A 24,591-nucleotide genomic window follows, 5' to 3' on the forward strand; every position below is an offset into this window, starting at 1 on the left:
CTTGTTGAAGATGTTGAAATTAATGCTCCAGAGTCTAATTGACAGATGCTTTTAACAGTTTTTTTGCTAATATTGGACGTAATCTGACAAAGAAGAGTCCTACTGTAAAACAAATCGCCTCTTCAGTACCTTGCAGTTCCACCCAATGACAGTTTCTTTCTGTTTCCCACACCAACAGTTAAAATTGAAAATGAAATTACTAGGCTAAATGTCAATAAGTTTACAGGACCTTACAGCATACCAGTTGCCATTTTAAAAATTACCAAACAAGTTATATCTACACCTCTAGAAATTATATTTAATGTCTCCTTTTCCACTGGAATTGTCTCAGATCTATTTAAAATAGCTAAAGTTACCCCTGTTTTCAAAAAGGGTGAGCAAGCAAGTTTAAATAATTATCATCCCATTTCTACTCTCTCAATATTCAATAAACTGCTAGAAAAGCAAATGCACAAGAGAATATTAGATTTCTTGGACGAGAATAAATTAATTTATTGCGAACAGTTTGGCTTCAGTGCAAATCACTCAACTGATCATGCTATTACATAAGTATCATTGACTTGTCATGCAATTGACTGCCAGGAATTTTCTTGTGGTATATTCTTGGATTTCAGTAAAGCTTTTGATACTGTAAATCATATTTATCTTGATTGAAAAACTAGACTACTATATGGCATTCGTGGAGTAACCAAAGACTGGTTCATCTCTCATCTTGCCAACAGATATCAATATGTTTCCTTGGGGCAAACTAAGTCTGAACTGCAATATGTCTCTTGTGGTGTTCCTCAAGGTTCAGTTCTGCGCCCCTCATTATTTCTTATCGCTATCAATGATTTTAGTAACTGCTCTGAAATTCTAGATTTTCATGTATTTGCAGATGATGCCAATCTATTTTATAAACATAAAAATCTTAAGATCCTTGAATCAAAGTAAATAATGAACTAGTAAATATTCATACTTAGTTAAGTGCTAACAAACTTTCACTTAATATTGACAAGTCAAATTTTATCATCTTTCACCCTCCGCAAACAAAGTTACCCTTTCATGTCAACCTCCGTCTTTAAATGGAATGAACCTAAACCAAGAGTCTTCAATAAAATATCTAGGTATTGTAATTGATTCTCATTTATCATGGAAAAGTCAACTAAGCTATATTGCTTTAGGATCAAGCGAAATATTGGGATTCTTTCTAAACTTCGTTATTATGTGAATTTAGACATTTTGATTAAACTATATTATGCATTAATTAATACATCCCTTTTTAATCCATAGTTTAATCTCGTGGGGTAACACTAATATTCTTCGACTACCCAGCCTTTGTTTATCTTACAAAAGAGAGCGATGAGAGTGATAACTTTTTCTAATTTCCATGAGCATTAATTCTAGTCCAATATTTAAGCGCTTAAATATTGTTAAACTGCCTGACCTTTTCTTCGTTAATACTGCAGCCTTTATGTACAAATTTTACAATAGACGCCTACCATCTGTGTTTGATACATTTTTCACTCAAGTAAATAAAAAACATAACCACAAAACTAGAAGTGCCTTGAATTTGTCCTACCGGCTATACCTAAAGTAAGAACAAATTATGGATTATTTAGTTTAAGGTTTAAGAGCCCCAAAGTATGGAACTCGATAAGAAAAAATTTGAAAACCTTATCAATCTCAAACTTCAAGGAGTCAGTAAAATGCGATCTAGTTAAAGACTATTAGCTACTTAATATGTACTTATAAGCAACTTATGTACTTATTAGCAGTGTATTGTTTTCCGATTTACTGTAATCTAGTCCTGTTAATTTCTGTAACCTTTTTAAGCGCTTCTTTACTTTGTGGTTTATAATTAAATAGCTGTTACTATTTGCCATAGACATTGTGCTCTTCTTATATATTAGTGTTTAGTATTCATAAATAACTAACTATTTTAGTCTTCCTTCATATCTTATAAACTCCGTTTCTCTTTTCTTTCTTCTTGTGTGCGTGTGTGTGCATTTGTGCTTCAATCTTCTTGCTGACCTGTATTTTAATTTGTATTTAATGCTGATGTTAACTAGCTGCCTGGCTCCGCTAGCCCCCATCGTTATTCCAGGCTGCTCGTATTCCAATTTTATTTCTAATAATTTCTTTCAATTTTATAACTTTTTTGCTTAGAGTAAGTATGAATGCGAGTACAAATAAAGATTATCCGTGAACTTGTGCAAATGACGTTTAGTTCAATTCTTTTTTTTCTTTTTCGATTCAAACTCGAACATCGTAGTGATGACAAAGAAACCTGAAATGTTACAGCTTACTCTCGTAAACTGGCAAACCCATTTCATGAGAAGCTAATCTGGATTTGTTTCAAACAAGAATTAGTGGGATTTTTAACTTTTTTTGTCTCGCTCCAGCTCCTTTTTTGTACTTAGCATCACACGCGCTGTGTCCCTATTTCATCCCTATCCACCTACGCTCGTACATTGCTGCAATTTTCTCTTTTGTGTTTCAATAAATTTGTATAGCTGGTAATCATGTGAGTTAAAGCGATCTATTGTATGAACCATCTTCTCCTAATTACTTGACGTTGTGGAAATAGAAGCATCGTAGAGGACATCACGAGATGAACACGTCTCGCTGCTTTCGAAATATTTGGTTCTCCTTCGCGTTTCCGTCGATGATTTCAGAACTGAACCACTTTTCTTCTGTCCAGTAAAAATTAGGAGCTTGCCTCATAAGTTTTTGAAACTTCTTGGCCTCGGTATGTTTCATGAATTCTCATAAAGTGTTAAGAAATTCATCGAAGGGAACGTTCGAACAATTTTGAAAACTTACTAATAATAAGGTGGTTGTCTTCCTGCTCGTCTGTTCGATCCTAACTGCAAATGATAAAGCCAACAGATTTTTTGCTTTCTTAAAACTCTTAAGCATATTGTTCTTTACCAGCTGACCATACTGACTTTTTGGAAAAAAAAAGTATTGGACAAAAGTTAAGTTCATACTGTTTTGTGTTGGACTTATTATGCTCACTGTTCTCAACTGACTGTCGGTTACAATGGAAGATTCCGTTTTTCGACGTTAGTATCGATAGTTCATACCGACGAGAGCATATTTTTCCGCTAATTTTTCAAAAAAGGCGGAAAAACTCATTATCACTTCATAACACTGTAGAAATAGGAAATCTTGACCCAAAATATAAACCTGGTGTCATTTCTTTCTAGGAATTTCTTGTCTAGTGTTCAACCTCGATGGTTTTTCATTTCATCCATCGTATGTGCTGATCATCTGGTTGGATTTTGTAGTTTTTCTTTTGGTGGAGAGGTTAGTCAATTGTTTCTATGTTTAACAGCTAGAGTAGAGGGTGTTTTGATTGGTCCTAAGCTGATGTTTGCACGTACGAAGGGACTCGACTAGTACTTACTACCGGTGCAATCTGTTATTTGTTACAATTGACGTTACGCTACTTAATCACGAGATAAAAGTGCTCTGCTCCCTAAAAAGAATCGTGGTTTGTTAAGTGACGGTTTAAAAACTGAGTAGCCCGGCAGGTTTTCTATGCTTTAAAAGAATGAAGTCTTCATGTGAGACTTGTGGTAATGAAACACTCTTTCCTTAAGTTCAGGGACACGAATGACGCGTGAGAAAACTTCAGCGTTTGAGTTAAAGTTTTAAGAATTGTCTGAAGGAATTTATGTGTTGATAGTCGCAAGCCTTAACAGCCGACTGCGCCTCTCTTTGAAAACGAAAGCGCAACGCGGAAGAACCATATGGCCAACACATCTACGAATTTTATGGTTTAATGATCCCTAAGTTAATTAATTTTGTTGGTTTATTTGCTGCGTTCTCTGTGTCTTTCCTCCATAAGTAATCTTAAATATTCTTAAATTATCACGTCCTTAAATACCAACCCAAGCAAGAATGTTCCCTATTTCTGCATACTAGCTATTTTTATAAGAAGGTTGGTCTTCGAAATCACTTCCACCTAGAAAATATTTTCTTGGCCTCTCAACTGTTGCGTTAATTGTTACTTGTAGATAATTTTTAAAATGTTGCTTAATTTGTCAGTCGTGCCACAATATCACTCCATGAGCTTGCTTTGTGTCTTCGTCGTTTTGCTTCAATACACGGCGCTAAGGATGGGCCGATACGGATTTTCCGAATCGATACGATACCGAGTAAGAAATTGATGTTCATTGAGTCAAATGGTGATTCAGGTGGTTTGATTGGTAAAAATATAAAGTTATCTTGCACTGTTAAAGTTATGCAGCGTTCAGTGCTTTATACAAGTGTCAATGAGACAGTTAAAAGTTTAAAACCAGATGAACGACTCGATACTCAATGCTTAATGCCCGACCCCTTGCAATTCCCGACCGCTGGCAATTCACTACAATCTGTTACTCGTGTGCAATGTTTACAACTCATAACATTTTTAAAGTAAGAAATCGTGACTCGAAATTTAAAACCCTGGGTCATTTCTTTCTAGGAATTTCTTTTCAAGCGTTCAACTTCGCTGGCTTTTTATTTCAGCTGTGTTATATGCTGATCACCTTGTTGGATTTCGCGGTTTCACTTCTAGTGGATATTTAAGGTAAATTTTTTTTTGTTTCCGTGCTTGTCAATAAGAGTGAAGGGCTTTTTAACCATTTAACTCCCATGAGTGACAAAGACAGAATTCTTCCCTACAATATCAATACGCTATCAGGCAGACACGTTACGGTCATTTAGGGGACTATTAGTTGATTCAATGACAAATTCTCCCTACTAATGAGATTTTCGGAATGAAAGGATCAACTGATATCTACACGGTTAAGAACAGCTTCTTCAATAGTTCTTATGCTGTACTGAAAATTCGCCCCAGGCCTCTTTTTCACTATTTTTTCACGACTCTCGAACGACTGATTTGGACTCTGATGGAAAGGCTTTTGTGCTGAGGCAAAAGCAATTCTTTTAAGGATTTAGAAAGCAGTTTTTCTGGAATCGTTGAGAGAACTGCTTTGGGACACTACTTAATATCGGCGCCAGTATAAACAGGTCTACATTAAACACTTAATGTATTGTCCCGAAGGAAACAGGTAGCTTTGTTTCCCCGAGAATCCTGATGTTTCCCTCGACTTCATCTCGGGAAACATCAAGACTCGAGGGGAAAAAAAACTAACTAGTTTTCCAAGAGACGATACATGAAGTGCTTTGTTACATATTTAGACTTTCCCTTATAAAATCATATGACAAAAACATGCTGTTGTATTCGGCGCGCGAGCAACAACTGTGCATTTGTATCTCGGTCGGGAAACATTTGTGTTTGGTCAGAGGGACTTTGACCAAGAATCAACCAATCACAGTGCTCGTTTTGTTGAGTGAAAGTCTAGGTATATATTTGGCGTCTAAACATGACCTTAATATGTGACGTTATCTTTTTGTGAGAGAAAGGTTTCTCGCCAGTATCGGTTATTATTTGCTGTTTTTCAAGACAATTTCGCAAATTAGATATTGATGATAACGGCGTCGCTATAATCACTGATGCGGAAACGGAAGAAACGAACGATGAACCATTGTGTTTTATGTGACGACTTCAATTTCTCTTAAGAGCTTTTTCTTACCTTAGAATATTTTAAACTTTTGTTTGGATCTTTTTCAAATTTGAATTTGAACATTCTAGGAGATATGAATCGTATTGGATTGACGTCAATTGAAGAATGCTGATGCATTAAATGAATCAGTCGTAATGAGTTTCCAGTAATTACTAAGCTAAAACACACACCGTAACCACCCGAATTCTTAAATACATGTGGACGCAAGGTGCCAGAAAAGAATGAAGAAAACAATTTGATATATACAATAAAGGTTAATTACACAACACATTACACAAGTGAAGAATACAAGTTTTGTAACAGATACAAATATCACCCACTACATTGATCCGGAGAGAATAAAATAGTTATTTACATATCCCTAAATAAATTCTTTAGCGCTTTCTTGACAATATCATTGAACCTAAGCAAGAATGTTCTTTATGATAGCATACTAGTTATTTTTACAGGTCGGTTGGTCTTCAGAAATTACTTCCACCTAGAGAATATTTTTTTGACCTCTCAACTTGTGTTGCGTTATTTGTAAGTTGCAAATAGTTTTTAAAATGTTTAATTTATCGTTCGAGCTACCATATCACTTCACTGGCTTGCTTTGCGTCTTAGTTGTTTCGCCTCAATACACGGCACTTAGGATAGGCCGATACGGATTTTCCGAATCGATACGTTACCGTGTAAGGTATTGGACGTTTTTCTTCGATATCGATATTGTGACGTCATTGAGTCAAATGGTAGTTCCAGTAATTTCATTGGTAAAAATATAAGGCTATCTTGCACTGTTAAACTACGCAGTGTTTAGTGCTTTAGAGAAGTGTCAATAAGACGATTAAAAGTTTAAAACCAGATTAAGGACTCAATGTTTCATGCTCAATGCCCGACTCCTTGTCAGGGGTTGGTCGCTGGCAATTTCCTACAGTCCGTCACTCGTGTGCACTGTTGTTTAATCCTCATAACATTGTAAAAGTAAGAAATCTTGACCCGAAATCTATAACCCTGGGTCATTTCTTTCTAGGAATTTCTTGTCAAGCGTACAACCTCGCTGGTTTTTTATTTCACCTGTGGTATATGCTGATCACCTGATTGTATTTTGCAGTCTCACTTTTCGTGGATATTTAAGGTAAAATTTTTCTGTTTGTGTCCTTGTCAGTTAGAGTAACGGGCTTCTTAATTATTTAACTCCCATGAGTGATCAAGACAGAATTTCTCCCTACCATACCAATACACTATCAAGCAGACACGTTATAGTCATTTAGAGGACTATTAGTTGATCCAATATCAAATTCTCCCAACTGACATCGTAAGAATTGTGCAGCAGAGAGTAAAGAGAATTGCTAATGAGATCTTGAGAATGAAAGGATTAAGTGATCTCTACATGGTTAAGAGCGCCGAACTTTTCATCAACGAACCTTATAACTCGGCTCCAATAGTTCATATGCTCATTGAAAATTCGCCCCAAGCCTCTTTTCCACTACAGTTTTCAGGAATCTGGAACGACTGATTTCAACTCTGATGGAAAGGCTTTTGTGCTGAAGCAAAAGCAATTCTTTTAAGGATTTAGGAAGCAGTTTTCCTGGAACTGTCGAGAGAACTGCTTTGGAACACTACTTAATATCAGCGCCTGTATAAACAGGCCTACTGATTATACACTTAATGTGTGGTCCCGAGGGAAACAGTTAATTTTGTTTCCCCAAGAGTCCTGATTTTTCCCTCGACTTCTTTTCGGGAAACATCAGGACTCGAGAGAAAACAAAGCTAACTGGTAGAGAGGCATGGTACGTTATTGATCATGAACAAGTTTATGAAATCAAGTTCATAGAGAAAGATGCTTTAATTCAGGTTAGTTTATGATTTTATAGCGTGTCCAGGTTACTGTGCAGCTTAAACATCTTGCGGGAATTATCTTGTGGATTGGCCTTTTTGCTTTTCGATTTGTTCTTTAAGTTTTGTTTGCTGGTTTTTATACTCGTGATTTTTTCGTTTGTTTCTTTCCTATTTACTTTAAATGACATTTATTACCAAAGGGAATAAATTAATTTATGCAGCCTGCGCCGCGACTTATGATTGTCCCGGATGGGTTAAATCCGGGACTTATAATAGCGGATACTTAAGCATCCGAATATTTGATTTCGGGCCTCTTTTAGTTAAGCTTGGGTGCAGGGCAAACATTCCCCACCCTATTAACCCGCCCATTGTTTTCGAGCATTCTCATAGGTGCGTTAAGTCCTCATTCGATGGGTGTTTGCCCTCACCTTTGCTGGGATTAGGTTTTTATTTCCGGTTTCACTGTAATTCGATTTGGTATTAAAAGTAAACGGCCACTCAACTGAGTGGCCAAATTACGGCAAATAAAGGTTGTCCGTTTAATTCTCCCAGCAAACCGTGCTCATCCCTAGCAATGCACAGTGTACAACACTTGGTTATTGGCAAGCGAGCAGGAGGCATAAATGAATTTTACAGGATTATTCTTGATTATGCTCATCGTGGTACAGAGATTACTATTATTAAATGAACAAAACCTTGTAGCAATGATAAAACTGCGGCTATGATTTTAATAAAAGAACCTTTGAAAATATCTAATAATTTTATATCCCTATTCCGCAATGGGAAAGTTGTTTCAGGGACATATGGTTCTGATTGAAGATTAACGCTAAATATATCGTAGAATGCAAAAAAAATCGATATTTCATTAAAAAATTGTATGTTAGGATAAATTACGCAGCGACTTTCACTTTTACTTAAGAGACCTTCACCAGCATATCACACAATATCTCTTAATTGTTCCCTCTTCTCACTCGGAAGAGATATTATCGAACTCGGATCCGCCAGCGGACAAGAAGTGTTCTGTATATTCCATAGATACTGAATACCTATTTAAAAGCGAAGACAATTTTAAAACACATTTTCAGAACATCAAATGCAGAGAACACCAGCGCATAGAATAAGCTCGCAGAAAAGCTACTTCAACTTTCGACTAATTAAATATAAACATTCAAGTTCTCAATACAATATACATCAAAGGTTGGTACAAATAGTTGATTAATCTACTTGCAGTTCTGACATTGTCTTAGTAACTTTGTTTTCTATGTACACAAGGATATAAAACACTCTCGTCTCACAGAGCATATGTCAATTGCAAGTGAGTTTAATTGCAAATGAGTTTGATGTAACTGTGTTGGTTTATGAGTTTATGAGCCTTTTTGAAGATTGATATATTTTATTCACCTAGCATGAGGTAAACTCAGCCCATTTACAAAAATGAAAAATTTGTCTGTGATTTTGATTCACAAAGATATTTCGCGCGCAAAAACCAGTTTGACCTATTGAGTGGTCGTTTACTATGCCTTCGTAAAGTAAAGGACGTCTTGAATAGGTAAGAAAAATAACGAAAATCATTGGTGCTTTTGTTCTGGTTTTAGCAGGCTACGACAAATCGACACATTTTAATTACTAACACACTAACAGAGGGCCTGTTTACATAAGCCGGGCTGGCTCGATTTTACCGAGATCTTGGCGCGTTTGTAATCAACTTTGTGATTCCAAGTCAAACGAGCCAGTCTGGTTAGCCGTAATCCTGGTTTTGAGATATAAAGGATTTAGAGGATGGGAGGGAGGTTCAGAAAATCAGAAAATTGGAACCATAAGAATATCATAGAACCCTAGCAAGGCCTTAGGTAAGTTTTACTGTGATACAAACAACATCCTTCAACCCCCCTCTCCCCCCCCCCCCATTCTTGTAGGCGACAAATAATGACCATTCCTTGAAAAGCATTCACCCCCCCTCTTCAAAAAAGAAAACAAAAAAGGAGGCAAAAATATTTCTCTTCGGACAATAATGTTACCATACTGTGTCGTTTATCGATTCGGGGATTTATTTCCAAGAGTTTTCTTTTCTTTTCTTTTTTTTATATTCTTTAAGATATTTCGATGCAAAATTTGCCACAGTGGTGGAACAAAAGGGTGCGAGGGCAAATATTAGCATAATTCTCCCGCGTATGAGTGTTTGCTGGGCGTTCTCATGATAAAATAATTTCAGTGGTTAAATAGTTAGAAAAGTAATTGGAAGATTTGAAGTTCATAAAGCAACAAATGAACAGCTCTCCAACTTTCGGTCTTTCTTCCAAAGATGGTGATTCAGTTTAAGGCATATTTAACAAGAGATTATTCAGGTTTATAATCTCTTGGACACAACAAACTCCTCTTCTGAGTTTTCTCGAAGAATAGCATTAAATAAATGTAACTTTATAAAATTCATTTCATTAAACGAGTAAATTTCTAAAATTTCCTGATTACGCAATAAGTCACTTTCATGAGAAAGTAAACTGTCTGTTGAATTATTGGGCATTTTCAGATCTGTCTTTGTTTTGCTGCAGCGGTGGCCACATGTTATCCTTATCTTAATTTGGTACCCAGATCCCACTGTGTGGCTGTAACCTCTTGGCCATGAATGGTCTGGGTACGAGGATTGAGATACTATATCGTACACAGACCTTTTACATTACATTTACACCATAGCATCTGGGTACAAGATTAACCCACCCTCACATAGCTAGATACCCGTAGAACTAAGCGGGCAGAGGAAATGTCCTACCCCTAACTCCCACTTAGTGAACCAGGACGGCGCTCTGGGATTTGAACTCTTTTCTGATATAAATTTCTCTTGTGTTCCGGTACATCTGCATGGCTTTTACAGCGTGAGTCTATAGTGTTAACCATCTCCTGATAATTACTTAAAGTTGTAATAAGAGAGGCATTGTGATGAACATCACGAGATGAACACGCCTCGCTGATTTTGAAATATTTGGTTTACCTTCGCGATTCTACCGAAGATTGCGGAATTCAACTACTTTTCTTCTGTTAATTGAGATTTTGGGAGTTCAATTCGTCAGTTCCCAAAACATGTGATCCCGTAAGTTTCGTCTATTCTTATCTTTTCTCAAGGATTTGAATGGAACGCACCGACAATTTTGGCATACTTTGTATCATTAAATTCAGTAGTCGATTTGAACTCGGTTGACTCAAACTGATAATACTTTCCCTTGGCTCAAATTTACCCTAATAAGTCTAACTTTAGGTAATAAAATAATTTGGATATATCAACAAAGTTGAAATGGTAAATTGGCCACCGTAACGATTACTAAAGCTGACGTTTCGAGCGTTAGCCCTTTCGTCGGAGCGAATAGAGGAATTGTGGGTTGTATGTTGTGTGCTTTTAAAGGCAGAAAATGGAGCTACGTTAACTTTAGGTAGGTGTCTGAACAGAGCTGATTGACACGTCCCAACCTTTACTCGTTATCGATAAGAACGTGGTAACATTTACGAAAACGTGACACATTTAGCTAAACCTTCTAAAGTAAACGTTCTTAGACGGAACAAACTAAATGTGCGAAACGACTCTCGATCGTGCAAGAAGTGTATACATGATTCGTTATTAATTATGATAGAACAATTGCAATTCAACTCCTGTCCCGATACCTCGAACCTTCGCTAACCCGAATCCTTTTACGTCTCCCCGAATTACGAGGATACTACTGTAGATTGGTAACTGGAATAGTGGTTAGATGTATATATACATACAGTTACTTTATTCATCATTACGGATGCAAGTTACATACTGTGCTGGGTCAAGTAAACAAATTACAAACAACATCTCCCAAGCGCTACTTTACAGAAGAAATTTCAAATTAGTACTCGATAGTTACTGGATATGATAAATAAAATTCAGAAACGATTTCTGCAGACTAGTGCCGGCTGTTATTTGTTGTTTTTCACGACAATTTTGCAGATAAGATATTGATGATAATGGCCTCGGTATGATCACTGATGCGCGGAAAGGAAGAAAAGATCGATGAAGCACTGTGTTATATGTGACGACTTAAATTGCTCTTAAAAACTTTTTCTTACATTAAAATATTTTAAAAGTTTTGTTCGCAATTTTTTTTTTTTTAATTTGAATTTGAACATTCTAGGAAATGCAGATCGTATTCAACTGATGTCATTTGAAGAATGTCGATCATTAAATTAATTTATGGTAATGAGTTGCCAGTAATTACTCGACTTGGCTAATACTGCGTCCAAATGATTGCTGGGATCGGCCGAGCCAGTACCAGGTCGCTCAAGCGGCATGTTGTCTCGCGCGGCCTCGATCTTTGTTGTATGAAATGCAGAGACAGGAAAGCTTCCTTAATTTTCCTAAAGTTGTGTGTTTTCAAACCTTTCTTCTTTCCGTGATGGGCCGAGGAAATCGTTGATCTGTGTGGGAATGTGAAAATGACCGTATTGTATCACAATACAATTTACCTTATCCCCCCATAAAGCTTTACAATATTCTTATGATCCCCACTCCCCTCATCAGCGAGTAACTGGAAGTCAATTTTATATAGCCCTCCCTTTATACTCTGTCGGACCCCCCTCAAAAACTAAATTTTGTGACTATAAAGTCACAATTAGGTGTTTCTTAAAGTATAAGTATGTAACGATAGTTTCAATTTGGTCTAATTCATCTGTAAAGGCCCGTTAAATGCATGGTTTCAACATCTGCTTCGACATGCACTTAACACTTTGTTGAACCAAATGTTCGGTGCGTTTGAACAGGTCGTCCAACATTGTTGAAAACGTAAAAAGTGTTAAAACCTTGTTAAAAGCGCGTTGAATCAAGTTTAAATCAGTTCAAACTTTCATTCAACATCGACTCAACTTTTCCTTTATAAAACCATTTGAAGAACTTTTAAGGGCCTCTGAAAGGCCTCCGCACAAATTTGTTTTTGCGTTCAACATTTGCTCAACATCCGTTCAACATTTGTGGAACGAATGTTAGTGAAATGTTAAAACCGTTTAAACGGGCCTTAAATCTCGCATCTGTTTGGATCAATGTGAGCAACTTCGAGGTTACCCCTCCCCCCCCCCCCCAATGAACCTTACAGTCACCCTTACTTGTTACGAGTTGACTGTTGCTGGGAAGGGTGGGTGTGCAGTTTCTGTAATTCCGTTACTCGCACGAAATATCGTTTACACTTCATAACATTGTGAGATTTAAACCCGGGGTAACTTTTTCTCTAAGAGTTCCTTAATTAAGCGTTCACCAGATTGGATTCTGCGGTTTCACTTTACGTTAATATTAAAGGTTAAATATTTCTCTTTCTGTGCTTGCTAATTAGAGTAAAGGGCTTTTTAAGCATTTAACTCCCATGAGTGATGAAGACAGAATTTCTCCATACAAAATCAATACACTATCAAGCAGACACGTAATAGGCATTTAGGGGACTATTAGTTGATTCAATGCCAAATTCTCTCAACTTACATCGTAAGAATTGTATGGCAGATGGTAAGGAGAATTACAAATGAGATCTTGGGAATGAAAGGATTAAGCGATCTCTACACGGTTAAGAGCTCCGACCTTTTTATCAGCGAATCTAATACCTCGGCTCCAATAGTTCATATACTATACTTAAAATTCGCCCTAAGATTTTTTTCACTAAATTTTTCATGAATCTCGAACAACTGATTTCGACTCTGATGGAAATGCTTTGGTGCTGAAGCAGAAGCAATTCTTTTAAGGATTTAGGAAGCAGTTTTCCAGGAACTGTTGAGAGAACTGCTTTGGGACACTACTTAATATCGGCGCCTGCATAAAAAGGCCTACATTACACACTTACTGTATTGTCCCGAGAGAAACAGTTACTTAGGTATACAAAACTAGGGAAACAGGGAAACAGTTAGCTAGATGAAAAAACTAACTAGTTTCCCGAGGGACCATACATAATTGTTATGTTATATATTTAGACTTTCCCATATGGCAAAAACATACAAATACAAATTGTATCCCGGTCGGGATACATTTTTATTACACGACTCGGGCAGTCAGAGGGCCGATAACTAAAATCAACCAATCAAAAGGCTCTATTGCCGGTCAATAGTCTCTCAGTATTGGACCAGGCACTGTCCCGAATGGTCCCGAATGATACCGCACTTGTCTCCCTTTGATCTTCAGTCGTATGATAAATCTCTTATTAACCAAGTTTGCACGGGACCTTACTGGAAGAATATCGGCCCTCGGTCTTTTTTGTACGGACCTCGCTACGCTCAGTCCGTACTGTCAGAACCTCGGGCCTTTATTCTTCCAGTTCAGCCCTCGCGCTTGGTTAATAAGATATATGTATTTGATCAGGGGCACGTTGACCAAGAATCAACCAATCACAGTGTCGTTGCCGGACGACAACTGTACTCGGTTGACTCGATATTTAAATAATTTTCATTCGTAACAACACCGCTCACGTTGCTCCCAACTCAACTTGTTTTTATCTCTTGCTACAACAACAACAACAACAACAAAGTCTTTATTCGCACTTTTTCAAGAGGTTACTACAGATTACAAAAGTCAGAATATATAAGAAACAGTAAATTACATCAATAATCAAAAGTAAAATGTGCACAGTGACCAAAGTAACATAACTTTCGAGTTGGCCACTGTCACGTGTAATTAACTGGTGTATCTTAACATTTACACATGACTTACTTTACTTTAATTCTATATTTACACTAACCAAGGTATTTATACAAAGTTAATATTATAAACCAAGAGAAAAGAGAAATGAGTAAACAAGTAAATAAATGAATAAAAATTAAATTAAGTTTAAAAGAAGGAGAATTAATTTTTTTTTACATTGCAGTTGTATAAGTACTGATAGTAAAGGTGCCAAAGTAACAAGTATTGGTAGATACGCGAATTTTAATGAATCAAAAAAACAGAGACTAAGAACAAAGAAACTAAAGTAAACTGAGTCAATGCATTCTAAGAAGCAGATTGCGAATTTCGAAGATATAGCTTGAATTATTTGGAGAAGCGATAATAACATAATTTTTTTAGATGCAGTGGAATACCCTCTCATATTTTCGGTGCAATGAAAGTAAAAGTAGAAGCTCCCTAATTGTTATGTGTTAGAGGCCTACGGAAGTTAAGGTTAGATACAAATCTAGTGTAATGGCTATCGAAGTTAGAAGCTAGAGGTAGAGTTCAAGAAAAAACTTTCCGGGATGCCTGTTGGATTGTTAATTATTTTATGTGCAAAGAGTGCTACACGAGCACGTGGCCCATAGCCACGAGCTGATATGTCAATTTACAACATAGTAACGGTTAAAAGTTTAGGAAGCGGGAGGGACACACAGTGCTCGTTTTCTTGAGTGAAAGTCTAGGTATATAACAATATTTAATATTTCTCGTAAAAAGTTTGGTGTCTAAACATGACCCTTAATATGTGATGTTATCTTTTTGTGAGAGAAAGGTTTCTCGCCTGCTAGAGTGTCGGTTATTATTTGTCGTTTTTCAAGACGATTTCGCAGATTACATATTGATGATAACGACCTCAGTATGATCACTAATGCGGAAACGGAAGAAAAGAACTATGAACCACTACCTCGTTCTATGTGACGACTTAAATTGCTCTTACAAGCTTTTTCTTACCTTAAAATATTTTAAAAGTTTTGTTCAGATTTTTTAAATTTGAATTTCAGCACTCTAGGAAACTTGAATCGTATTCGATTGACGCCAGTTAAAGACTGTTGAATCAATTAAATGAATTAGTGGTAACGAGTTGCCAATAAACGAATTGGCTAATACTGCGTCTAAATGAACGCTGGGATTGGCCGAGCCAGTATCAGGTCGCTTAAGGGGTATGTTGTTCCGCGGCCTCGATCTTTGTCATTGTTGTATGAGATGCAAAGCCAGAAAAGCTTGGTAAACTCGCATAGAAATTGTGTGTTTGCAAACCGTTCTTCTTTTCATGATGGGTTGGGGAAATCTTTTATCTGTGTGGGAATGTGAAAATGACCGTATTTTATCACAGTACAATTTACTTTATCCCCCCAGAAAGCTCTGGCAGTGAGTTTTCTACAGTCCCACTTCCCTCCCCTCCCCCCTTTTGTACTCTGTCGGAGACGAAAGAGTATAAAGGGAGAGCACAAACTTCCCAGTTAACAAATGCGTACTACCATTTTCAGTTGAGTGAGAAGCGACGAAAGTTTGGTGACCAAGTTTTGAGGTTAAAATATTATTTTTGTTGTTGTTGTTTTTGATATAGGCGAAGTGTCGTTTGACTTTTTTTCCAAGATGGGGCTCACGTTGACGGTTAACGGTTTAAACGGAGCCCTTTTTACAGTTGACGATTAAATTTTAGGTCATACATCGGTTAACGGTAATTTTTTGGAATGTCGTTTATAAGACCAACTAAACGCGCAAATTGGGCTGTCAAATTGGGCTGTCATTTTTCATAATGACGTGGTTGTTTAGAACTGTTAATTTGTAACACCTATTTGATAGAGATGACTATCGTTTTCCGACACCGGAAGTGTTTCCACACCGGAAGTCAGTTTGGTCGCGGAGTTAAAAGACTTACGTAAATGTATGAACAACAGATGTTGACCCCAGTTTAGGCAATCGTTTAGTTCTTAATTAAGGATATCTGAGACATTTGACGGCTAACATTGGCTTGCTTGTTTGACGGTTGACGATAGAAATATTGAGTTTTTGACGGTTGACGGTTAATATTTTGGCCATTTCACGGTTGACGGTTAACCCCATTGAGACCCCCTTCCAAGTTTGACAGTTGGCGACCCACAGCTTTTGAGATTTGGTTACCAAACGAAACGAATAAAATTTCCCCTGACAACCTTATGGTCAAATCCCCGTCCCAAAACCTTGTCCGTGTCTTACCCAACTTAATCGTAGTAAATGTTTAGACAAGTTTAAAAATTCTTAGTCCTTAGAAAAGATAAACAAAGTGATATAACTAACTGACTTGACTAATGGCGACATTGCTTTTGAAAGGGTCTGATTGAATATGGCCGCTCCAATGGAATATACTGAGGAGCAATTGAATTACTACAGGATCTGTTGCATTGTCACCGATGTACTAGCTGAGGGCCTTCGAACAATCTTCAAACAAGAATGGGATAATCGCTACAAGGCAACCCTGGGAGAATGGAAAGATGCACCAAAAAATGGAATGGACTTTGAGAGCCATGAATCCCCACGAAACAGAAGAAGAAACGCCCTTCTCTTGAAAACTATGATCAATGGTGACAGAGCGGAATGGGATTGTACCATGCTGTTTTATGCCATTCTTTATTCCGATTCCATCTGCAGTCTCCATCCAGCTGTTCAGTCAAATGTGGATGATCTCAGAAAATTTCGTAATGAAGACTTTGCGCATAGACCACGAGGCTTCCTATCCAGCAGAGATTTTCAAGATGATATTTTAAAGGTGAATACTGCATTTCACGCACTCGGTCTCCCCACTCTACAAATCCGTGCAATCCAAACTCAGACAAGTTTCCCCACGAAAGAGTTAAGAAATGTTTTGAAGAAAGTTAACGACCTTCAACAGGAGGTTCAAAATAAGGAGACAAAAATTCAACAACAAAAAAAGGAACTTGTTGAAAAAGAAACAAGACTTGAAGAAAAAGACAAGGAACTTGAAAAAAAAGAGAATCAGCGGCAGACGCTTGAAGAACAGCTGCAAACCAAAGTTCCCCCATTTTGCATTCTCCCCCCTGAACCTGCACATGACGTCTCCCCTCGCGAATCTGATGTTGGTAAAATCATACAACATCTCAAAGCACTCAAAAGCTCCAACAATCACAGCTTAAGCACCTTGTACTTATCAGGAAACCCTGGAAGTGGAAAATCTCAGCTGGCTCGACTAGTAGCTAAGCAATTTTTCGACGAAAGCAAAGAAACTCCCTCTGGGATTTCATTTGTTATGACGCTTAATGCAGAAAATTCAGAGACACTTTTGGAGTCGTATGTCTCTTTCGCTCGAAACTGTAAATGTCCGGATTACTCAGTTACAGACACTTATAATTCCAAAGATCTGAACACAGAAAAGAAAATTGCAAGTCTCAAGACCCTGATAAGCGCAAAAATTGGGCTTTACACTTCGTGGTTACTGGTAGTTGACAATGTCACTAATCTGTCCCAGGTACATACTTATTTGACAGATTTAGCAAACCAGCAATGGATGAGGGGCCAGTTATTGATAACAACGCAAGACACCGCGTCTATTCCTTTGACAAGTTCTTCCATTCAGCAAATATCAGTAAGTGAAGGGATGCTTCCTGACGATGCCAGCTCTTTGTTAAGGCTCCTTTCTGGTGTCACTGATGATAAGATGGAAAAAGAAATTGCACGGTATCTGGACTACCTGCCACTTGCTTTGGCCGGCGCTGCCGTCTATGTAAGACAAGTTCGGGAAGGTAAAATAGCTCCAAACTTCGGCTGGACCGACTATCTAAAAAAATTTGAAAAAGGACAGCGACGCACAACTGAGAACATTCTAGCCGAGACAAACCCAAGTTACCCAAAAACAATGACCACAGCAATAACACTCGCCTTAGAAAAGGAAATTAGTTCCGACAGAGTTATAAAGCACTTGTTCACTTTTCTCTCTCTTTGTGCGCCACAACCAATATTAAAAGATATTGTTGTCGAGTACATTATGGAAATGGAAAAGGAATATGAAGATAAAGATGCAATTGGCGTAAAGATAAAGCGATGCCCATTGTTATTGTTTGACGAAGAGGAGAGCGGTGTGTACATTCGAGTGCATGGAGTCGTCCATTACGTTGCTAATTCAGTAACAAAAAAATGTACAAAGGATGAGAAAATCAAATCCATACTGGGAGCTGCTTTATCCCTCTCCAGATTTGAGGATCAAGATTCTCTAGTCATTGGCACGAGAATTGTCCCTCATTTGGCAAAAGTGATTACAGACGCAAACCCCTTCTTTTCTAAAGAAGGAATATCGCAAGTCGCTCATATTGGTGGATCGACTTTGCAGGACTATTCTAACGTCTTTACAACTCTCGGAAATATGTGCTACGACCACTCTCAATATCCAGCTGCAAGAAGCTACTTTACAGCAGTCCTAGCAATCGCCGAGTTAAGAAACCCAAGTAATCAATTACAAAAAACCTTTATTTATAATAACCTGGGCCTAGTCCACGGGCAACTGGGTGACCTAAAGCAGGCAAAAGACTTTCTCGAGCGAGCCCTGGATGTTCGGCTGAACAAGCTCGGACCTGAGCATGTTGATGTCGCAATGTCTTACAATAACCTGGGCATTGTCCACGGGCGACTGGGTGACCTAAAGCAGGCAAAAGACTTTCTCGAGCGAGCCCTGGATGTTCGGCTGAAAAAGCTCGGACCTGAGCATGTTGATGTCGCAACGTCTTACAATAACCTGGGCCTAGTCCACGAGCAGCTGGGTGACCTAAAGCAGGCAAAAGACTGTCACGGGCGAGCGCTGGATGTTTGGCTGAAAAAGCTCCGACCTGATCATGTTTCTGTCGCAATGTCTTACAATAACCTGGGCCTAGTCCACAAGCAGCTGGGTGACCTAAAGCAGGCAAAAGACTGTCACGAGCGAGCGCTGGATGTTAAGCTGAAAAAGCTCGGACCTGAGCATGTTGATGTCGCAAGGTCTTACAATAACCTGGGCCTAGTCCACAAGCAGCTGGGTGACCTAAAGCAGGCAAAAGACTGTAACGAGCGAGCGCTGGATGTTAAGCTGAAAAAGCTCGGACCTGAGCATGTTTCTGTCGCAACGTCTTACAATAACCTGGGCCATGTCCACGAGCAGCTGGGTGACCTAAAGCAGGCAAAAGACTATCACGAGCGAGCGCTGGATGTTCGGCTGAAAAAGCTCGGACCTGATCATGTTTCTGTCGCAACGTCTTACAATAACCTGGGCCATGTCCACGAGCAGCTGGGTGACCTAAAGCAGGCAAAAGACTGTCACGAGCGAGCGCTGGATGTTAAGCTGAAAAAGCTCGGACCTGATCATGTTTCTGTCGCAACGTCTTACAATAACCTGGGCCATGTCCACGAGCAGCTGGGTGACCTAAAGCAGGCAAAAGACTGTCACGAGCGAGCGCTGGATGTTAAGCTGAAAAAGCTCGGACCTGATCATGTTTCTGTCGCAACGTCTTACAATAACCTGGGCCTAGTCCACAAGCAGCTGGGTGACCTAAAGCAGGCAAAAGACTATCACGAGCGAGCGCTGGATGTTTGGCTGAAAAAGCTCGGACCTGAGCATGTTGATGTCGCAATGTCTTACAATAACCTGGGCCTAGTCCACGAGCAGCTGGGTGACCTAAAGCAGGCAAAAGACTGTCACGAGCGAGCGCTGGATGTTAAGCTGAAAAAGCTCGGACCTGAGCATGTTGATGTCGCAACGTCTTACAATAACCTGGGCCTAGTCCACGAGCAGCTGGGTGACCTAAAGCAGGCAAAAGACTGTCACGAGCGAGCGCTGGATGTTAAGCTGAAAAAGCTTGGACCTGAGCATGTTGATGTCGCAACGTCTTACAATAACCTGGGCCTAGTCCACGAGCAGCTGGGTGACCTAAAGCTGGCAAAAGACTGTCACGAGCGAGCCCTGGATTTTCGGCTGAAAAAGCTCGGACCTGAGCATGTTTATGTCGCAACGTCTTATAGTTACCTGGGCCGTGTCCACGGGCAACTGGGTGACCTAAAGTAGGCAAAAGACTGTCACGACTGAGCGCTGGATGTTTGGCTGAAAAAGCTCGGACCCGAGCATGTTTATGTCGCAGAGTCTTACAATAACCTGGGCATTGTCCACCGGCAGCTGGGTGACCTAGAGCAAGCAAAAGACTGTCACGAGCGAGCAGTGGATATTCGCCTTAAAATATTTGCTCCGGAACACGTCAAGGTGGCAGATACTTACAAAAGCCTGGGCGCTCTGCACAATTATCTCGGTCTCAGCCAAGAAGCAAAAGGGTGTTACGGTCGTGCATTGTCGATTTATGTCAAGAACTTTGGCCCTGAAGATATTGAAATGAGATTTGTTCAGAATGCACTTGCTCAGCTACGTACAGCAGAACTGAATATTGGTAACACATAAAGTTCAATAATCATAAATTCGTAATTCTTTAAAGCGTTAGGCTCGTTACTCGTAGATCAGCGAAGATCAAATCGGAATTGAGAGTTCAAAGAAAGATATCAAGACTTCAGTTTACAGCATACTTATACAGATTAAGTCAAGCAACATCTAATTGTGGTGCATTGTAATGTAGAAAATTTAAGAAACCAAAGACAATTTTCCTGTAAGCCAGACTTCTAGCGATCAACATTACAAGTTAAAGAGCCAATTAGAGTGCAGTCAGTTGCGTTTGACACGTGCCGCAACCGATCTGTAAAAGGCAGAGCTAAAAACCCATTCAAATCTCAAGAACTTTTGAGGCTCACTCTTGAAACCATAGCAACGTTAGACTAAAAATGGCAGAATATTTAAAATATTGAAACGCGCTGTGGTTTTCCTCCTAGATCACGACGCTAGTAGAGAAATTACGCTTTAAACTTTTACCTCAAATGTCTCTCAAAACGGGCACAAAATATCGTTTGCACACCATAGTTTCTCCCTTGTTGATATTAACCGGTCTATCATCGAAGTTCGATCGTCAAAATGCATTTGGAGTAAGTTCGGCTACGTTGATCTCGACACGTCAGCTGGGCGGTCCCCAGCGATAGTTTTATCATATTTTGCTTTAAAAAAAGTGGTTTTGAAGTATCAAGGATTAATCCTTTCAATTTTTTTTAAAAATTGCGCCACATCAATTATTGTTAAAAACCGGATCGTTGAATAATGCAATTCAAGACTTTTTATGGACTTAACCATTATGATATATGAGCCAATATACCATAATCTACGAATATGATAAGCGTACGCGTCGGCTTAAAATTAAAAGGGAGCTCAAAAGAGGAGAAGACAAGATTTGTCTAATATCGTGGGGGTGTTTTTAATAAAAGAATAATTATTCCACTCGCGCTTGTTGGATATGGGATGATTATAGCTAACTCGGCACTACGCGCCTCGTTGGCCATCTATCATCTCATATCTAACAAGCGCGGGTGGGATAATTGTTAAATACATACTGTTGCTATGGATTTATAGGCGTCTATGTGACATGCGCAGATGTTATTCAACTTTGTCTATGTAATATACAATTAGACCCTGTCACTGGCTGTCAGGATTTTAAAATATCGTCTGTGACTTTATTGCAATGAACGTTGGACTTTTCTCGGAGTATGGTTCCTCTAGAACCTATTAAGTTTAATTTCTAGTATTGACATCGAAGTAATTCTTTAAAATTTGAAAATTGTTCATAGTTTAAATCATCACAACCATAGTAACTTTTGGCGTGCTGTACGTATTGTAATCTTTAACTAAGTAGGCTAATTATTAAAGGAGTTAAGTAATGGCACTTCTGTAGTCGATGGTGTTGTGTTTTGGTGGTTGAAAAGATTGGTTGTTTAACAATTGGTTCATGCTTTAGCGTGCACTATCGAGTTATGGAGCACGCGGGAAGTTTGGAGAGCACGAAAGAAGCGTAAGAGTTGCCCGAGGCGATAGCCGAGGGCAACTCTAGCTTCTTTCGTGCTCTCCAAACTTCCCACGTGCTCCATAACTCGATAGTGCACAGCTGAAAGCATGAACCAATTGTTTTAGAACATAGCCGGTAGAATTGTGCATCAAATCCGACGGGAAAAATGGACAACAATATCAGTTGAAGCGAATCGTGACGGCGCTGATGCCGCGTCTCCTTTTCCTTTGTTTTTCTCTTTTTCTGCCTCATTTCAGAACTCTAGCCCAAGGGAAAAGGTCGAAACATTGTCTTCGTTTTCGGACTAGTAGGCCGAGTTTCTTTTTGTATCCATTATTGTCGCGAAATATATTATTTTTCCCGCGCTAAGAATCGGCCGCTCGCGCGAAAAAAAAATTTCTGGCGAAGCGATTTGCTGACGCTGTCAGCGTGCACTATCGGGATTTTGAGCACGCTTACAAATATTGAATTTGATTGCGCGGTTCTGCTAGCTATGTTCTAATAGAACAATAGATAAAACCTATGGTTCCGTTTGGCAAAAACCGCGCGAATGCACAGAATCCGCATGGCTCTAATCATACTCCATTTATCAGTCATTTTCGCGGTGTGAACACGAGCTTGTTGATACACAAACCTAAAAGAATCCGGGACAATCTCACTCCTACAGAACGATAAGCCATACGCTCACTTAAGGAACGTAAAGACATAATTAGAAAACCCGCCGACAAAGGTTCTGGTATTGTTGTTATGGACACAATCTGGTACATCTATGAATGCAACAGACAACATTCTGACACTATATTGTATAAACGCTTGACAAACGACATCACTGCTGATATACAAAAACGTGTTACCTTTTTATGTTAACAGGATGCATAACGACCAAATCATCAACGAAACAACAAAACAATACCTCTTGCAGACTGACGTAAGACCAGGACGATTTTACATCTTACCCAAAATACACAAACCCGGTAATCCAGGACGCCCTATTGTCTCATCCAATAGCCACCCCACTGAACGGATATCCCAGTTTGTTGACCACTACCTCCAACCACTCGTTCACAAACTACCATCTTATAGCAAAGACACCAATGACTTCCTCAACAAACTGTTTTACATTGGTAACTTGCCCCTAATTCTTTACTAGTTACACTTGATGTTTCATCCCTCTACACCAATATCCCACATAACGAAGGTATTAATGCTTGTGACCATTTTCTGTATATCTCCTCCAATACCCCTATTCCTACCGTCACACTTTGTGATCTCATTCGTATGGTTCTTACCATGAACAATTTTACTTTTACTTTTAATGATGCTCATTACCTCCAAGTTCACGGCACAGCCATGGGTACCAAAATGGCCCTTCTTTCGCTAACCTTTCTTTCTTGGTCTTTTCGAACCTAACGCTTTGAAAAATGCCCCATGTAAATCCCACACTTGGTTTAGATACTTCGACGATATCTTTATGGTCTGGACCGAAGGTTTAGATAACCTAAAAATTTTCGACGGTAATATCTCCACTGACCTCTACACCAAACCCACAGACAAACATATGTATCTATTGCACTCTTCTTGCCATCCATTACATACCAAAAAAGCTATTCCGTTCAGTCTAGCACTCCGCCTACGACGTATCTGTTGTACAGATAAAGCTTTTGAGACTCGCGCCGCTCAACTTATCTCATAGTTCTCAAACGAGGTTAAAGCAATAAATTCGTCACCAAACAAATACAACGCGCCACTGACATCTCCCGCACACTCACCTTACAAACTAAAGACGTAAAAAAACCTAACCGTATTCCATTTATGACTACTTTTAGTCCGTCGCTTCCTCGCATCCCAACATCATCAAAAAACACTGGCATGTACTGCAGACTTCTAACCGCTACAAAAAAGCTTTTCCTCAGCTGCCAGTTGTCGCCTTCAGACGCTCCCCCAACCTTCGCGACACATTAGTAACAGCCAAACTCCCCACTAATTCTACCACTTCTCATCCTCAACTCCCCCCCCGGCTCTTTCCGTTGTGGTAGAAACTGCGCTACTTGCCCCTACATCTCTGACGGTCTTACTAACTATACTTTTTTTTCTACCGGCGAAACACGTCCCATTAAATCTCACTTGACCTGTGACACTAAAAACCTTATCTCCTTAATTTAGTGTAACCGCTGTAACTTACAATACATAGGAGAAACTAAACGACGTTTAAAAGACCGTTTTAATAAACACCTCCGTACCATTGATAAACCTAACTCTAAATCTAAACCTACTACAGTGGCAGAACACTTCATTTCTTCTCCTAACCACTCTGCTCACGACATGGAGCTAATCGCCATCGAAAAAGTGTTTTCCAAGAGAGACTAGATACGCAAGGCCAGGGAAGCTTTTTTAATTTCAAGAGGCCACACTATTTATCCAGATGGCCTTAACGCTCGCGAAGAAATGTATTAATTTCTAGTTATTTATCCAATTTACATTACTTCATTTCTATTTTTGGTAACTATTTCTATATTTATTGTTTTCTCATTGTCAATCAAATTAGTTTTACATATTTCCGCTGTTACATCATACAGCTTTCTATGAAGCATCACCCCAATTCTCTGCTAAGTCCCACTGCACCTGAAGAAGGCTGGTTTGG

The 24,591-nt window shown here is 38.9% G+C and overlaps 1 protein-coding gene across 1 annotated transcript; it reads left to right on the forward strand.

Annotated features, from left to right (window-relative positions):
- The first annotated feature begins 12,015 nt into the window (after nucleotides 1–12,015).
- Nucleotides 12,016–21,830, forward strand: LOC148730275 (uncharacterized). The gene has a single exon (XM_088760957.1). It carries the CDS (start codon nucleotides 16,388–16,390, stop codon nucleotides 20,084–20,086), a length of 3,699 nt encoding a protein of 1,232 aa, XP_088617083.1. The 5' UTR covers nucleotides 12,016–16,387; the 3' UTR covers nucleotides 20,087–21,830.
- The last annotated feature ends 2,761 nt before the right edge of the window (nucleotides 21,831–24,591 follow it).

Source organism: Stylophora pistillata, chromosome 5, assembly GCF_964205215.1.
Source record: "Stylophora pistillata chromosome 5, jaStyPist1.2, whole genome shotgun sequence".
NCBI lineage: Eukaryota > Metazoa > Cnidaria > Anthozoa > Scleractinia > Pocilloporidae > Stylophora > Stylophora pistillata.

What these genes read in the sequence shown, in the direction of transcription:
- LOC148730275 (XM_088760957.1), top strand. Translation starts at nt 16,388, where the DNA reads ATGGCCGCTCCAATGGAATATACTGAGGAGCAATTGAATTACTACAGG.